Source organism: Pithys albifrons, chromosome 3 (genome assembly GCF_047495875.1).
Source record: "Pithys albifrons albifrons isolate INPA30051 chromosome 3, PitAlb_v1, whole genome shotgun sequence".
Lineage (NCBI taxonomy): Eukaryota > Metazoa > Chordata > Aves > Passeriformes > Thamnophilidae > Pithys > Pithys albifrons.
The window spans coordinates 76,436,819-76,455,926 of record NC_092460.1 but is presented as its reverse complement, the minus strand read 5'-3'; the positions used below and the strand labels follow the sequence as shown (position 1 = coordinate 76,455,926).

Below are 19,108 nucleotides of genomic sequence, written 5' to 3'. Positions count from 1 at the left end.
TACTCCTCATTTAATAAGACACCAACCAGTAGATGTATATATGAGAAGAGGTGTAGAAGATATGTGGAGTACATGCATATGCACAGACACATACACAGGTTAAGTAATAGTCTCTTAAATGATAATAATAATTATTGCAATTTCATCATAGATCTCTATGATAGTTTTGTCTCTTAGATCTGTAAATATTACCACAAGAGATATGTATCTCATGCAGAAGCTGACCAGATCCATCTCTCTGGCAGTTTGAATCCAGGAATTGGTCTTCCAGTGAAAATTTATTTCAAGCTATGACAAAAAATATCATTACCACAGAAATAAAAACTCAAACTATCAAAGTATTATGAACTAAAAGTAAGGATTGTCACAAAGATTGTCAATTATGTGTAACATTAATAAATTTAATCACAAAAATATTCCAAATACAGTCATGAATACATGACTTATTTATTTGTCAATCAGCAAAATCAAACAAAAAAATTTTTGTCTGAATTTGATTTTGAATTCATAAAATTTTATAACTGACATGAAATTGTTGTGAAAAAATGTGTTAATATTTTTGTCATGCTGCTATATTTCTTTAATTATTTTCATTTTGCCAGCTGTGGATTTGTTCCTAATTTCATAGGGCTATATATCTTTAGGTTCAGACCATCAGTCCAAAACTGGCTTAGTTTCGTCTTTATGACTTTCTAGAAGCCAAACCCCCTTTCTTAGGCAGATTGTATTTCTCCAGAGTATATACTACAGGAATTCTTATTCTTTTAGTGCTTTTCAAAGTTTCCATGAGTTGGTGATGGCAGTCAAAAATTTGTCCAGGAAATATGCATTATGCATACTAAAATCTTCCTTAACCTTTACAGTTTGAATATAGGTAAACCACAAGGGAGAAGAAAGTCCTCTTCTAGGAGGGAGCCCATCGGATGCTGACAGGGAAATATTTTGTCCTCCCACCTGGACAAGAAATTCAGGGAGAGGAAGGAGGGGGCAGAGGAATTGCCAAGAGATGATTCAGCCATCATGAGGGAGACATGTTCTGTTCTCGGCTCCCAATCCTATCTCTGCTTTAGCTTTTTTGACCAGGGAATGTCTAAATAAGAGTACACACCCACTTCAGTGAACAGCCTCTGACATTTTGGCTTTGCAGACAGAAGGGTCTGAGACAATAATTATTTTCTCTCTGACCTCCTCACTTTCTAATCCTGAAAGCTGTGCATTCCTGGCATGCATCACTGAGATGAGGGGAGATCCATATGTTGCAGCCCTACAGTTTGTGTGCTGCTCAGAGAGAGCAGACGTGAGTTTGAGCACTCTTGGATCAAAAATAGGTTTCTCCCAAATCTCTAGCAAATTGTCTGAATTCTACAATATGGTTAAACACTGCAATGCTTTATCACAAATAATTCTGTGTATTCTTGAGAGGGCCTTAAAGCTATCAGCTCTGTAAGGTTTTATCCCTAGTAGAGTGCATCAGGAATGGTTGGCTGGCCTGGGTCCCTAAATCCTGTACTTGCCTGGCTTTTGCCCTATATATTTAGTAGAAAAACAACTGCATTGGCCAAAGTCTGTAAGGGTCCCTAGCCTTGGGATAGGAGTGCAAGATTACTTAGGCACTTACTCTGAGATGCTGAATGTGAAGCACAAACACATCTGCAATAATTTTATTCACCACAGGTGAGCACAAGAGTAAGGGCAAGTCTCATTAACTGAAACTACCTAGGACAATAGAAAAAAAAAACCCCAAAGATTAAGCTATTAAAGAATGTTCAAAGGAGGGCCCAAGAGATGGTGAAGGGGCTGGTGGGGAAGCCTTATGCAATCACTTGGTTTGTTCATCTTGGAGAAGAGGAGAATGAGGGGAGACCTCATTGCAGTCTTCAATGTTCTCACAAGAGGAAGCACAAGGGCAAGAACCCAGGGAAGTGGTCTAGCATCACGCCCAGCAGAGTTCAAGAAGCATTTGGACAATGCTTTCAGGCACATGGTGTGATTCTTGGGGTGTCCTGTGCAAAGCCTGGAGCTGGACTCAATGATCCCAATGGATCCCTTCCAACTCAGCATATTCTATGATTCTATGAGTCTATGAATAAGGGAAAGTGATGTTAAACTGGAGTATAATTTATGTTTCTTCTTGACTTCATAAATTCCAGTGTGGAAATACATGGTATTATAGGTATTAGAAAAGTACTTGTCTCTCCTAACATCATATTCTTAGTTGCATAAATGGCTTTTCCTTTACAGAGTTGTTTTATAGGACCAGAACCTTGGCCAGCCTTCTGCTCAGCCTAAGCAGTCTTGCAGTGAAGTGGATAGTTTAGATAAATCTGTATATCTGTGTATTTAATGCAGCAGACCCATCCTGTATCATAAAATACTGAAATGTCTTAGAAATTAAACATTTTCAACAAATTTCATTCCTGTTCCAAGGTCTCCAAGACCTTACTTAAAGGAATAGATGAAAAATTGACAAATGGGTACATCAAAATCCTTGAACAGATGGATTTGAACAAGTGTTTTGTAGCTAGCAAGTCTGCTTGTAAACTGGAAGTTAAACCATGATTTCCTGAATGATGGGAGGTTTAATCTAATTTTTTTGCAAGACTTTTATTTTGAGTTAGGGTCTGCATGTAGCTGTGTATTTTAATTTGGATTTTATATTGTTTCAAGATTTTTTAACATGATTTTTTTCATTCCCAGTCATTATGGTTACTAAAGTGTGATTTTTCTAGTCTATCATCAATGAGGAGTGGCATTCAGCACAGATAACTTTTTTTCTCTACCAGCATAAAAGCAACCTCATTAGTAAGTCAGGTAAAAGAAGTAGTATATTCAAAATGATCTTTAAAAATTTAGGCTTAAGTATATTTCCTAGTTCATTAATGCAGAAATACCGCACATAGATTTTAATCTTAGAGTTAATAATAAAAGCAATTTTCACTAAAAATATAAAAACTGTAATGGTAGAATCATGATATTGCATTTAGCTCTCCCACAAAAAGTCACTTTATTACTTTCTTTTGACACTTATTTTCATTCTGGGATTAATTTTACTATATAAGGGCTTCTTAACTATTCTATTAAAATTTCCATTCAGAAGCAATAATATCTAAGAGTGAATAATAGTCATGTAAATCATTATTTCATATTAATGTAAAAGATTTTGTAAGTTCTTATGAATTCTGCTGACATGCACAATTGTGAAAAGGTTATCTCTACATTCTGCAGTGATATGCGCTGGAACAAAGGGACTATTTTAAAAGCATCAGTGGAGTACATCAAGTGGCTACAAAAAGAACAACAGAGAGCCAGAGAATTAGAACACAGGCAGAAGAAATTAGAGCATGCTAACAGAAGACTGCTACTCAGAATTCAGGTTTGTAGAAGAGTGTTGCTATGAACTACAAAGCTTTCTTAGTACTTATCCTTCATCAAATGTTATTAATCTATGTAATTTTCCCCCAAATGACATTTATTAAAAATGAATTTGCTTTCCCTATTTATTTCTGTGTTTATAGGGGATACTTTGATAATTGTATGCTACAGAAAGGAATTAATGGAAAGTTTATAAAGTATTTGCAAAACAGTTTCAGTATGTATGTGTTAAAGCCAGAGAAAGACAAAAAGATAAGGAAAAAAGTATATTCCTGCAGCCAGAAATCAATACTGGACACAAAATTCTGTTCAGTATTTTCATTTTCCCTTTCTAACTATTTCACACATTAAAATTCCTTGGTTATAGTGTGTCATGTTATATCTGCTTTTGACACAAAGAGATATAAAAAGAATACAGCTCTTCATGGCTTTTGAAAGGCAAGATTCTATTATAGACACACACATATGAAAATATAGATAGATGATAGATAGATAGACAGACAGACAGGCACAAAATCAATAATCTTGCATATGTTGATTTACTCATATATCTATATATTGTAGGCATCATCAAGTAAAGACTGCTGTTTCTCTGGATAGTGGTGGATAACAAGCTCTCAAGTTGCAACATTTTTCTGCCACTTTCATTGGATTCAGTATTCAATGGGTTTAGAGAGGCTGTCCTACCTGCTGTGTTCCTGTAGAATAGTTGCTTAAAGACAGAAGGGGAGATAAAAACACTTGAGTGGCAAATTTTCATAGATGAACAATTTCATGTTTTATAATTTAATCTCACAACTGGACCACAAGTATAATTCATTTGCATGAATGATTCCTATACTTACTGCAATAGTTCTGAAAAGACTGTTTTGTCTTTTAGAGTTGTCTAATTGTTTTTGTTTGAAATGTTAGGAACTGGAGATCCAGGCACGTGCACATGGCCTTCCAGTCATGTCTTCACTCAGTACTGTTGATTTAGCTGCACATGTCATCAAACAACAGTCTTATACAGAGGAGAGCTCTGTAGACTACTCTCAACAAATGCCTTTGGCACATGGACAAAATTCGGATATTTGCAATGGATCTACAGCCTTTTCTGATCCACTTTCACACTTCACTGATTTGTCCTTCAGTGCAGCTTTAAAAGAAGAACAACGGCTAGAGGAAATTTTATTGGATGACACTGTGTCACCATTTGGAACAGATCCACTCTTGTCCTCCACGTCCCCAGCTGCATCAAAAGAGAGCAGCAGGAGAAGCAGCTTTAGCACAGATGATGGAGATGACTTGTAAAAGCAGAAAGATTCTCATACTTTATAAATCACTTGCTAAAAGACTGAGTTGAACATAAGCACATTGTCTGTTCTTACTTTAAATACTTATAAGGAGAGACACTGTGAAGATCAGTTTCTACATGACAAAGGTTTAAATCAGCCCTTACTTCACAGGAAAATGAGATGGACATGAACTCATATCACTGTACCCCAAATTCACCCTCCGTTCACAGCTGACTTTTGCACAAATTTTTCTTCACTGGGAATATGTCTACTATCATTCCATGACTTTCCCAGTAATATGAAAGTGGTTACCATAAAAGGAATATCCATGTTACAAAAGTGTATTTGAATTCTTTTCAATCTGCTCACACTTGTCCCTGCTACAAACATAAGTTTTAGTAATTTGCTCATTTCTTTATTTTATATAACTAAAAAATCTATGAAACGTGAAGCAACAGAGAACTATTTAAACTGGGCACTGTAGAGATGTTACAGATTTTAAAATCTGAAAAAACAGGTAGTAATACTTTCATACAAGTAAAGTAAGCATGAAGTTTAAACTGTGTAGGCTTCTCTTTAAAAGGAGAAAATCCATTAAGCTTTCCATGGAATGCCATTAGGTTTTTTAAATTTCCTTTGCAGAAAAAGAACAGTCTTAACATATATTTTAATGAAAAAGAAAAATGGAAACTAACATAGTGACAGAGACTCAAGTGAACTTACACAGAAAAAGATATGGCATTGATGCAGAAAGACTGTATGGATATACAAGACAGCACAGACACTCAGTGTTACAATTAGCACAATTTAAAACTACCATTAACAGTGCTATGTCAGCTGCTTATTTCAAGAATATTCAAACTGTGTGCTTTTTTAAGTGGAAGAGATTGGAATTCAGAGACACAACCTGGTGATTTTGGATGATGCTTTCAGTGTCCTTTGGCAGCACAATGAAGTTTTACCAAAGGGAAGCAGAGGGAAATGACAAGATTCCTATTACATACACTTGAAACAATGAGAATTTAATTTCAAATTCGGCTTTAGATTAACTACAGAAAAGCTGAAAAGGAAGAGTTTTCAAACTAAAGGGGATATTCAGAAACATTGATCTGATGTACTACCTCTCATAACTAGCTTGCTAGGAGAGGGCATTCAGAAAATGTGCCTTGATGACTCAGTAAAGACTTGTCAGCTAAAGGGCAGGCAGAAGGCATATCACTTCTATATATAGTAAAATTCTGGAGAGTGATGTATGCTCCCGGAAGACATAAGGTGTAATCATTCTAATTGTACCATTAATACATGGGAAAACAAACAGGCACAGGTTCTTCATAGCTCTTCCTCAACCAAAGCCAAATGATCACGTTAAGGAGTTCTCTAATGATTCAAAATATGTTTTGAAAGTGTTTATTAATTTTGCTGTCACTGAGCCTGCCTTACACCCCAGAAGAGTCACAGTTTTGGAAATAGTAAGAAAATATTAAAATAGATTTCCATTTGTATGAATGTTTAAAATGTTTTAAAACATATTATTAAAAAAAAAGAGCCATTTTTTCTTACTATTCTGTTACAGCTACCTGGTTTTTCCTCACAGTCCTTGTGAAGCTTGTGTTCCTCCCATGCCACAGTACATTTCTGACCAACCCAGATAGTGTCATGATAGTTTCATAAATGGAAAAGTAGCATATGGATAATAAATAGCATCCAGATGGCTATGAAAGATGATGGAGTGTCTTATTTCACAAGAATATTTATGTTTTTAGAAAACTCAAGGTTTTCTATGAGTTCATCAAACTACTTGGATGTAAGCTGGTCTATATGCATGGACCTGACAATTAGAAGTGGCTACAATATGCTCCCACTTCATGGTTAAAACAAACAAAAAACAGGGTTCTGGTAATTTATTTTTTATTTAGTTGATTTGGGAGGGTTTTTTGCTTGGGTAAGGGAGAGGTTTTTTTGTGACTTGTTTGTTTTTTGGTTTTGCAGTATGTAGGAAAGGACTGCAAGAGACAGATGAATATTCCCCAAAGATAAGTGGAAAACCATTTTAATTGGAGTGCTTCTATAAATTAGATGAATTAAAACTGGAACTACTTTGTCATAGTTTTCTCAAAGACTACCTAATATTGACACCCGAATACAAACATGATGAATTAAAAGTAACATTTAGGTGCATATTATGTCTAGTGTAGTATGAGTATTGTCCACTTCAGCTGATGAAAGGAAGGGATATTTGGTTATTATCAAATGCCATTTGTCCTTGTACTGCAGTTTCTACTACATTAGTTTTAAATACACCAGTGTGGATTGCTCATAATGGAGAAAAAGAAATTAAATATGAATGTATTACATGATTTTCCCATTGAACTTTTACATGTGAGTTAGACCATACTTCTGAACTATATTAACTTTAAATAACATCCTGAATTTCATCACTTTTATAAGCACTGTTCTAAAAAAAACATTATAGTGCATCCATTAAATTTTTTAAAGTTGATTTTCATTCTTCTGACAATTGCTTCAGTTTAAAGCACCAGAATTATTCTCCCTCTTCTCGCATGAGAAACTTGACACAAGATAGTGAATCCTCTTTTTGCAATATACTGTATTTCATCTATCATTTAACATATTCAAGTTGTCTTTCTTCACACAAAATCCCCAGCCCTCTTGCCAAAAACACTAAATGCATTAATGTTTATTATGGCAGTGGTGTTTCACCGAAATTTTATTTTTTTCTAGTAGAAAGTCATCATAATTAGTATTTTGCTAATGACTATAGCCTTGTTTACAGCTTCACCCTTGAAATTAAATGGTGGTATAGGGAACAAAACTAATCTAGGACATTCTGGGGATTAATAGGTGATGCTGAAAATATTTAGGGGATGTGTGTTCTGGCAGCCACATCCCAGACTTTCTGGAGTAAGCACTCCCTCTCCCACTCCAGGTACAGTGATGCTGCTGTGAAGCTGAGAGAACTGCTAGGGCAGATATGAGTGCATTCCTACCAGCTTGCACACAGGAAAGGGATTTCATGGCTACAGGGTCAAATCCTGACATTCTTCGTCAGGCAGAATTTCTTTGCTGTCCATGCAAGTATTATTGGGCTGAAGCATGGTGCAAGTGAAATACACTTTATAGCTATTTCCTACAGAGATCTGTTTAGTGAAATCTCGTGAAATAGATGCCTAATAAGTCCATGGTTCTGGGTCTAGAAAAGAATTTAGTCTATAGAGCTTGACCTCCAGCTGGGCAGGGGGTAGGAAAACTGGCTATTTTTGTCAAGATGTATTAAATGAGGAGTTCGTGCTTGTTTTCAGCAGCAGCTGTTCAAAACTGGTGGACATATTCTTACAGAATACACAAAGCAGCAGACTGATAATTACACAAAAGGAAAGGGAGTTGAAATATTAACATCCTGTTTAATTCATGACATGGATTTAGATCTATACTAAGAACAGCAACTAAATTATTTCATTGTTCATAGCATGGATTCAGTGAAAAGCTACAGTAAGTGCAAACAATTTTAACAAACAAGAACACAGTTGCTTTATATAGTAAAAGAACTAAATATAATTCACTTAATCTTAATAAGAGCATTGCTATTATAGTACATTTTGACAATAGGACTGTATATATGAATGGAGAATGTAAAATTATTGTAATTTAAAATTATGTTAAGTCTCTTAGATAAGTAAAGGAATTTGTATTACTATGATGAGACTGTAGAATATTTTTATAATAATTGCCATTTTTCATTGTTAACCATATAGTATCTTGTTTTCTAAGTCATTGTATGCAGACAGAATGTAGTTTATAATGCACTGTACATGCAACCTTTTTACAATTACATTTTATATATGCTGATATTTTATGTTTATTATATGATTGTAATTAAAGGACTGAAATTAAAACATCTCTTTATATGTCCGTTATGAAACTTCACTGTCCAGACCCTCAAAAAATGGTGCCACAAGACAGTATAAGTAACATCCACTAAGAACATCTGAGATACCTAACAGACAAAACACTTCACAACTGCTAAACATTTAGGCGATTATGACACATCATGATCCAGTAGCGTCCCATTAATAAAAATAATTGATACATTCTTTAATATGGTCTCCTGCCATCTGCTTATTCCTGCTGCTATGGCTTTGATTTATGGAAAGTGTTTTCAGAATGTTGCAAAATTGCTAGCAGGCATGATGATATCAGTTAAATCACTAAGAAGCTCTACAAAAACCTTTTAATGTACTAGATGTTCCCCAGACAATCCAGGATAAACAGAATATTGTATTTTGAGATGTAAAACATTTTTTAAAGCTGATAATTAGGTAGCACTTGGCACTCAAAGATATTTTATGTAATGAAGTTAGTAAGGATTCAGATATCATTTTGAATTCCTAGTATCAAGAGTGCTGCATTCTTCAGAAGACATTTGGTGCTTTCTCTGCATGAAATGATGTAAAAGTTGTTGCGTAGTAACATGCATTTCAACTACAGTTTTGTAACAGTTCATTGTTTCATGTAAAATAGTGCCCATTATTTGTATATACATCAGATCAACATTCTATTTATAATAAAGATTTCTCCAGGCTCTTTATTTTGACAAATCATTAAGACACCCCTAACAGTACTAAAAATGAATATTATTATAAATATTATTTAAAGTTCATTGATTGTCTATGGAAAGTAGCTTTGCTTTTTTTACATATTTATTATGTACTTTGGTTTTGACCATAAAAGGTAATCAGTTCATTTATGAGGGTCTGAGAGCCCTCAGATTGCTTTGTAGAAAGGCAGTGCTCAGCCTGTTGCAGACTCAGACACTTAATGATTAAATAAACAGCATCAGAAAATAAAATCAAAAGTTATTTCAGAGATTAGAAAAGTCCTTTGTGATATACTGCTTGAATAAAAGTAGTGATGTTTGCAATTGACAGACAAACAGATTTAATGTCAGTATCGTTTGTGCTGACAACCAATGGAAGATTAGAGAAAAATGTATGGAGTTGTGATAATAATCAGATCAAAAGCCTAATTATATAAAGGAGACTACAGTAGTGAAGTATGCTAAAGCTTATTGGTTAAATCACTGGTACCCATCAAGTTAAATATATATCAGTTTCATTAATTGGCAACCACAAGACAAGTGTTCTATATTCAGGATGGTGATGATTTTGATATAATCCACCACATTTTGGTTAAGTATATGATTCATGTAATAAGAAAAAGGTGCCTCCAGGCTATTGTTCCTAGCATGGATTAAAATTTACATATTGCTTCTCCTTATGTCAAAACATCTGGTGCCTGCAAATGCTAACATTTCGTTAAAAAGTTTCACAAGATAGGAAAAGTGGATTGGAAACATTGTATGTGAATCATTCAAGCAGTATAATGGAATAAGAGGCTGAGTTATGAACAGGCAGATTGAACAGTAGTCAAAGAGATTCATATGCTTATGAGTTTTATAGACAACACTTTCTATAAGAAGGGGAAATGCCCCAAATCATAAGAAATAAGAAGTGATGGGTTTTTTTTCATATGTCATGGAGATATGCCATCTTGATTGCTTTCCAAAGTGCATCCCCACCCCCCTCCCCCACACCCTCCAACTCCCCCCACCCTGAAAAGACCCCTGTAACTAAGTACATGTACTAAAGTACTAAGATCATGTTTGATATATTAATTTAATTCGTGCACTTTCAGATATTGGCATCCCTACCTGCCATGTAGTTTCCTCAGAAAATTCATGACTCTCATTTTTACTTTCCTGTTTTACAGCAGTGTATCAGCATACAGAAGGGTAAATCTCAAAAGATTTCAATGGCCAGTTATCCTAATTATCTTACTTCCTTATATTAGCACCTAGACCTAGACTTGAGACCTTTTCCCCTTTGATTTCCAGGTGGGATTTAAGATGTTAATTTTCAATTATTAAAAAATTTACTTTTTTTTTTCCTGCTAAGTTGTGAAGAAAGCTACACATTACAGATTGCTATGATTAGCAGATACATTACTGTTGGAAGCTTTCCTCTGTGTGAAAGCAGGCAATAAGCAGTATTTTCTGTGAAGTGCCTTGATTCAAGTGATGTATCTATTAATTTTTCTAGGATCAATAAATAAACATTCCTAGATGGGCATTGTGTTTGCAATAGAGGAACCATTCAAAATGTAATAGCTCCTCCAAAGTGCTTTTGCATTTTTAAAACATACTCCTTGGATTAGAAATTTACTTTCTCTTTTAGGTCTCTGGAGTTCTAGCATGTAATATTTGTGTGCCCTAAATTACCACATGGTAATGCCTCAGGGATGTCTCAGGACCACATAGCTGTGCAACTCAGACAACACTGATGGCAGTCACTCTATCTGCAACCAATCCCACTACCAGGAGATTCAAATGAACAAAGCCTCTGATGCTGAGCTCCATCCTGCCATCTCTCCAGACAGAGACACCTCTTTCCTGTCTTTATACCTGGATTTCTTCCTCAGCAAGAAAAAATCTTGTATTACTACAGAACCATTTGGAAAGTAAAGTGAATAAGGAAAGTCATTGCAGAAATACCATTCCATCATTTCCATTGAAAAATAATTTCTACTGTATAACAGTTAATACACACAGCTGGCTTGCTACAAAAACAGACTGACACAAAGCAATTTAGTCTTACTGAAAAGTAAAGCAAGCATAGTCAGTTGTAAGCATGGACCAGAGAACTGACTCCTGTAATAAACATCCAACGGACATTGTCTCCACTTGGGAAGTAATACTCCAAATTACACTAAATTTGGCTTGCTCTTTTGCAGTAGGCAGAGCATCCTTTGAGCCAGTGAAAGCAAAGCATGGGACAAATGAGGTTAAGGAGCATGGAAAACAACAGAATTCCAAAATCTTAATCCCAAAATGTCACAAATGAGATCTGGTACACCCAAAAGAAGGTATTTGCTCAAGGGCTGAAAGGCAGGCAGAGTAGTACCTGGCTGGGCACTGGCAGAGCCTGTCCTTTCCCAAAGAAAAAGAAATGAGCTTATTTCAGGTTATTCGCAGCTTCCAGTGGAAAAAATTATAAGTACCGCACTTCACCCATCTCTCTCATATTATTCTCATCCTTTTCAAACTGTGCCAAATTCTGAAAAATAAAACAAAAAATATTTCCCCCTCCCTTCCTCATTGCTTTTCCATCTCAGAGGCTGGTGCAAGTGTGGAAAGCATCAACTCCTTCTGCTTGTCAGGGAACAGCTGCAGCCTCAGTTGAACCTGGTAGACTAGTCAGAGGTTTAACAGATTGGGAGCTGTGAAACAGGGCCAATGCACGTGAGACAATGGATCAATAAAAACATTACTGGGTCAGGACAAACTCATGTGTATGTGGGAAAGGGCAGTCTTGGAGCTCACATGGAGCAGCTGCCAGTGGAAAGGGCAGCCTGGGAGCCTGTCCACACCATGGGCTCTGGAACTACCAACCAGACTCTGACTGGTTTCATCAATCCCGCACTCTGGCCTGGAGGCACTGAGTGGTCAGAGCTGGACATCTCACCTGGAAGGGGTGGCCGTGGTGGCCAAAGCACATAAATACAGCAGCACATGGAATCCATCTTGTCTTTTCTCCCAGGGCCTGCCATCACCATGGGGAGCTGGACATGTATAGGACTCTCTGGTAGTAGCTATTTAATATGGTTTTCTCTTATTCCCCTCTCTTCTTCTCTCTCTCCTCTTTCTTTACTCCTGTTTCTTCACTTAATCTTTTTTTTCCTTTATACTTTTCTTAATCTCTTTTAGGTAACAAGTCCAGTGGGCTGGATTCTGCTGAGGTGTGTGCATTGGCATGTGCTGGATTGGTGCTATGTGAAATACTCTACCTTGGCTGTACAGATGTTATCCCTCTTAAACTTTTCCAAGATCCTTAATTTTCCATAATTAAAAGTGTTTCCTGAAAATAGTCCATAACTTCTTTTCTTCAGGCTTTCTCAAGCCAAATGCTCTGAAAATGTTCAGTGTGAACTCTTGGAGTCATATATTTTTAAAAAGTCATTCTCCCAGTTAAGCTTGTGGCTTTGGGACTGGGGTCTTACAATGCATTACTGGGAGAAGTAGTTATGTAATTATTTTAAAGGCCAGAATTATTTTTCTACATATCTTGATCCTCAAAGTTACCTAGCATGGGATTAAAATAAACATATTTGCCCTTTAAGTCCTGTCATTTCATGGACCAAACTCAGTTTTGGTGCTCAGTGAATTGAAATCCAGTAAGAAAGAGGTGTTTGGTTCTCTTAGGCCCCTGAAATCCCAAACTGGATGGTTGCTGGCTCCAGGCACTCTTAATGTTACTAGGAGGTACACATGACTTGTTGGTGGGAGCAGATTTTGCATCAAGGGCCTGTTGGCTTTACTGATGATTTCCTTCTAAACGGTGTTTATGCTTACACTTAAAAATTTATTTTTAGGTAAGTCAATAAAAATATGGTTATCTCTGCAACCTTCAGCCTTATGTCCTATTTGGCCAGTGAAGTAACTCAGAGAATTAAGAAAATTTCACATTAAAATATTTGCTAAAAAGTGCCTATTTGTACTTTCCTCTTCAAAGCCCATTTCCTGAAGGAGATGTTAGGAGTCTGAATACAGGCCATGGATTGCTTTGTTTTGGGAACTAAATTCTTACATGAACTGAGAACAAGTGATTTGGGATCATTCATAGACTGTTTCAGGGAGACTGTAACTTTCTTATTATTTTTTTTCTCTGTGTTGTTAAAGTGCTTGGACTAGCCCGTAGCAGCCAGAGAATTTAAAAGTAGAAACAGAGACAGTGATCTGATCGACAACCAAATCTGATCAGACTTCTGTATGTACTCTGAAATATAGACACAGAAATAATTAAGGCCCTGATTGTCCTCCTCAAATTCAATCTGATGGTATTGTGGAGCTAAGATGTTACTCAGAGAGTGGTACAAGGGACTGATCTTGTAGAAAGCTTTGCAGTGGTATCATACTTTCCAAGACTTACAGACCTGGGTTTCTTTTCTCCTTTATGAAGTAACTTCAAAAACATTGCTTTTCTATTCCATTATTGGAGCACATCTGCTACCAAGAAGGCTGCAGAAGCCCTGTACCTATTTAGTACAAGGTCCTACATTATCTTCCTTGTCTATAAAATAGAGGGATCCTTAGATCTGTATTATAAATAATAATACATGTATGTGATGCGTGATTCTAATGGTGTAATTCAGTTGCAGGCTTTTACTGCCATTCATAAACTGCTTCAGCAGACTTCTTGTAATTTATGATATCAATAGAGCCCCTTAAATTACATCCTAGATTCTGCCAGCTATCAACCTATGAAAGAAAATGGCTTTGTATCCAATATCACTGTAAGAGGAATGCTGAAAGGAGAATGAACCTAAAGTCAAGTGCCCTTTATTGAGAGTGACTATTGCCCTCATGGCGTCCAATGCGTGAGAACTGAGCACTTGGAAACAACCGCTGTAACCCTCAGTTTAATTGTTTGCTTTGCCACTAATACAGCTCCCTAATACTGGTTTGAAATGAGTCACAAGTAAGGTGAGGGCATCTTTCACTGTGCTGTACTTTTTGGACCCACAGCTTTTATCTCTGAGAATGTCAGAGTCAAAATACCTGCTGCAACATTTTGGTGTTGTTCAGTCTGACTGAGGAGTTTTTATGTCTTGCCCAGGGATTGTCTGCCATGCCAGGACCCATTGGGGGAGAACAGAGCTCCAAGCTGAAAATGTTAGTCTGAAGCCTATGTTGCCCAGAGTAGTGATGGCACTTGTACAAGAGTCAAATATTCTTGGTTTTAGCATGAATCTGCACTGACAGTTTTGAGTATTTCCAGTCTTGACCCATGTAGAAGTTGACTCATTTGCCTTTGTTAGGCAAGGAGATAAATCCCAATGCACCCATTAGAGGGTAGATCACAGCATGGTAGGTTATTGCCTCCACAGCTTTTTTTCCTCTTTATTCATCTTCCTCCTATAAAACCCTCTAAGGAGGTAAAGAACTGCAGGTAGTGAGGGAACTCTTCAAAACTAAGCAGAGAGAACTGGCCAATTTAGCACTGAGTTATTTTAATGCAGGTGCTTTCTTCCTTTGCAATGCGTAAACCTTCCTTGAGCAAAGGACTCCTGGGGGCAGTGGCTGGAGGGGATCCATCACTGCCTTGGCTCCATCAAAGCCCTTCTGGGGACCAGGAGGTGGTGTGGAGGCACTGAACCTTGCTGGGGGACAGCTCATGCAATTCCCCACCACATGAATGCTTTTATTCCTGCCTAAGCAATTATATTCTACTGCTAAAAATCATCATAAAATGAAGTTTTATTGAAGCCATACTTGCAGAACCAGACAAGCTTCTGATTTCAGAACAGCAAGCATATTCAGTTGTTTGCTGTGTCTCAGCAACAAAAGCCATTGCATAAGACAATAAAGCTGGATTCAGAAGAAACACTATATGCAGGATAGTGGCCAAAATATTTGGAATGCTAACCGGATTTTTAGTAGGCTATTTTTACTACTTGTGTGTACCTCTGATTTTTCAAAGTATTTAAATGGGGTTTGACCTTGATTGTTACCTCTGATGAAAGGTGGCTTTAGAGCTCTCCTCTTGCAGAAGGTGCAAAACACAGCCTTAGTTGGTTTAACATATGGAGGTAAACTCTTGCAGTTTTCATGGCTGTTTAGCTGATATTAGTGGACAATAATCACATTTATTTTGTCTAAACAACAAAGGAGACATGAAGAAAATAATTGTTCTGAATATACCACATAAGTTTGGAAATACTTGGTCTTGGACTTCACTTTGAGTATTAGATGTACTGACTCCTGAAGAGCTAGAAATGCAGGAGGCAAACAAGTCACAGCATGTGAAAATTTCTTGTCTTTTTAGATAGTACTCTAATCTTATTGTACCTAACAATTTATATAGGACAACACAACAACACATAGGAATTTCATCTAGACTACTTTTTTTTTGTGTTTACTGTTTTATTTTATTCCTTTTCTCCCAATGCAATTTCATTCTAATGAGACTGTATAATTTTCATCAACAAAAGAAATTAAATGTATACAGTAGAAAATGGATCTTGTTTTAAAATGCTCAGACCTGTCAGATGTCCATTATTCTCCATATATTCCATGTAAAAAGTAGAATGTAATACATGTTTTCTCATATTTTGTATTTAGTATTTACCTGTGGGCATATATTAAAAAAATTCTAATAAATCCACAGCTACTTACAATTTACAGAATGGGACTAATGCTGGTAGTTGATCCTAAACTGACACAAACCAGATATTCTCTTAACATTACTCCAAGGAATTTTAAACTGACTCTGTTAAAGCCAAGGTTATTTGCCTTGGGGATGCCTAATGGAAGGGTTATTATAACACTGTCCACAAATAGGTGTCTTGAGAGAGCCAGGGCCATAATACTTCATTGACAGCTAATAGATTGTGCTATTGCTGTACCATAGTCATCTTTGAGGCCAAAGGTCACACCTCTTCCTTAATATTTAAATAAAGATACTTGACTAGAGCAGAAAACAGCTTATTGCCAGTGATGGCTGCTGCTCAATTTACAAGAACCTTTACAAAGTCATGCTAATTCCTGGCCTCCTTAGAATGCACGATAACCTTTCATAAATCCATCTTTTCCAGATGTCCTTGGAAATGACAGTTATAAAAGTACAAATGATTTGTAATGCAAAATGGGACTGACAGACTTGGAGATTAGTTCTCAATGTACTAAAATGACTGAAGACTATAGCTAACAGAAGACTTAAACTGCATCAATAAGTATCTGCCCAAACAGCTCATGAGTGTCTTAAACATGTTCAGTAACAGCTGGAAAATAAGGAATTCTATGATTGTAATATGACAAGTGGTTATTTTCCCTCTAAGTATCTCAGAGTAGAACTTTATTTCTGTGAGTCAGTCTGGAAGGCAGATTTCGAATTCAGAAGTTTATTTGTCTGTATCATCTTCATGTACAGGACTGTTCACGAACCAAACACAGATGTTTATGAGATGAAATTCTGTTTAGACTTGCCCTCATCCCAGTTCAAATGGTTTATAGACTGTATTTTAGTTTAGGAAGTGCTAAAGAAAACACATTTGGATAAAAGAGAAGTACTCCTTCCACATTTAGGGAAAACACCCTCTTCAAGATTTTGAAAGTATATGATCTAGGTTTCTGAGTTTCACTAAAAACATACACTAAAATTTGTGTTTATGAATAATTTTATTTTCTGTTACTCTGGGAGATGTTTTATAATTCAGAAAAAATCTTAATTTTTAAATATACCTTTATAAATGATCTATGAATTCTTCAATATTTCCAGAAGTCTATAGAAATCAAAAGAATTAACAGTTGTTAACAGGGTTGCCTAGAAATGCAGTGTTCTACCTAAGGAAAAATTACTTTCTAATACTAAAAAACCAATAAGAATAGCCCACCCCCAAGGCAGGTAAAGCATTATGGTGATGCCAACAGCTCATGGAACCAGCCTAACCTGATATAGGAGAGCATCCTGCATTATATCTTGTATTTATGACCCCTCTCTTCTTGACATTCTCTCTTAGTATCAGTGTACTTCATTCTCAGATCCTTTGTCTTAAAGACTTTCATCCTGGGAAGTGCTGTTTTTGGAATTTGGGAGCATTAATTGAGTTCATGAAGTATTGGATGAAATAAATAATAAATGCTAGCCAGCATGCTAAGGATGTATGTTATTATGAAAGTAATTTTGTTCATCTTTTCATACTTTTAAAGCTACCTGAGAGAATGATTATATATATTAGAACTAATCACATAGCTTAATTGGCCATGTGTTCCTAGCTTTTGTTCATTTGGGAATGATTTTACAGTCCTTGTTTCTGCAGAGGTATTTTGTAATTACCAAGTTTTATATGGATTACTGAAACATATTTGACCCAATTGTCTGTTCACAGACATTTTACCTCACCTGTACAGCCTTTTTTTTTATGACAATGATTGTTTGCCAAGTCATAATGATGTTGTTCCTGGTCCCAGATGGAAATAGTGGAAGTTATTAACCAGTCATTTCTTAGTTATGAAAAAACCCCACCCTATTCTTATAGATACTAAGGAATGGAATTATAAAAGAAATCCATTTGAAGAAATAGCTCTTCAGCCTTCAATCTATTGTGTGTGGCACATGATCTTATTTTTCTCACAGCTTTATTTTGTTTATTTTCATAAAATTCTGATTTTTTATTTTGAAGCTCAGACACCAGCTCTGTGATGTCATTTGTTGTGATAAGTCAAGGAGGTAAGGCAATAAATCCTTCGTGCTCACTGCACCCTTATGCAGCAGTGACTGTCACATCTTTTCCTTTTACGAGATATGTTGATTCAGCTGGGAGGTCTTTCTCAGCTGTCACTATTTGTTCATTCTCAATGCATATCCTTTCTCTTCTTTCTCTGGGACCTTCCATCTGGCCTCCTCACATAATTATAGCTAACCATAGCTGAAACAACATTGCCAAGTGGAGCGGGACATGGATTTTGAGACAATCTGATGCTCTGTCTGAGGACCACCACAAATTTCGTAAGTGTGTGCATGTTCATGAAAAGAAAATGTGAGTGTTGGCATAATCTTTTTGCAAAAGAGCTACAGCAAAATGAAATCAAGCCACACTTCAGACTTTGGTTGTCATCCTTCAGGTTTCTTAACAGGACCCTCCAATAATGGAATCTGGTGCAAGAAAGAACAGGTTCACTTGAATCAAGCTCGGTAGAGGCTGTAGTGAAGGTGAACAGCAGTAGACTTAGAGCAGCTACCTTGCAAGAAAAGTCTCATTAGTACGATGCAAACATGTGCAGCACATACGGACCAATGAGACAGAGGTTTGTGAATGCCCCAAAATGTTGCCCAGATGTTTAAAGACAATTTTAGATGCCCAGTAATCCTAACAGTGAATACTGAAATTTTCTTTCATATTTGCACTGGAATAAATTGGTGTGGTGGGTTTTAATAATGATAAAAGGGATAAAAATATTTTCTAGGTGTTTTCCATGACTATTGAAGTAATGATGATGTTCATGGTTAATTTAATTCCCCCCAAAAAACATACTTCTACACATATTCCTCTCCTTTGAGGGACATAGGAACAGAGTGTTTGTTGGCATAGATGTTTAAGAAAAATATATTCAAAAAGTAAGGAAAAGAATTCTCTAATATCTTAAGTTTACAAAGCCTTATCTCTTTGTATTTTCAGAAAATGAAAAATAAAAAGTGTGAAAAAATTATGACAGGGAATGAATCCTTTGGTTTGGGATTCCTTGACTCCAGAAAACAATCTCTGATCTTGCCAGATGTATTTAGAGATTAAAAAGAAAGGGAGGGAGTATTGGAAGGCTACATGTGAAATAGTTTTACTCTGCCAACCTGTTTTAAACCAATAACTCAGTTTCAATAAGAAAATTG

General features: G+C 36.2%; 1 protein-coding gene across 2 annotated transcripts in view; it reads left to right on the top strand.

Annotated features, from left to right (window-relative positions):
• The window catches only part of TFEC (transcription factor EC), a 90,494-nt gene extending 81,765 nt beyond the window's left edge, over nt 1-8,729 (top strand). For both annotated transcript variants that reach the window (XM_071552442.1, XM_071552443.1), the window contains 2 exons: nt 3,226-3,373; nt 4,285-8,729. In XM_071552442.1, coding sequence (XP_071408543.1) covers nt 3,226-3,373; nt 4,285-4,665 — 529 coding nt within the window. In that variant the 3' untranslated portion in view covers nt 4,666-8,729. The remainder of the gene's footprint in view (nt 1-3,225; nt 3,374-4,284) is intronic.
• The last annotated feature ends 10,379 nt before the right edge of the window (nt 8,730-19,108 follow it).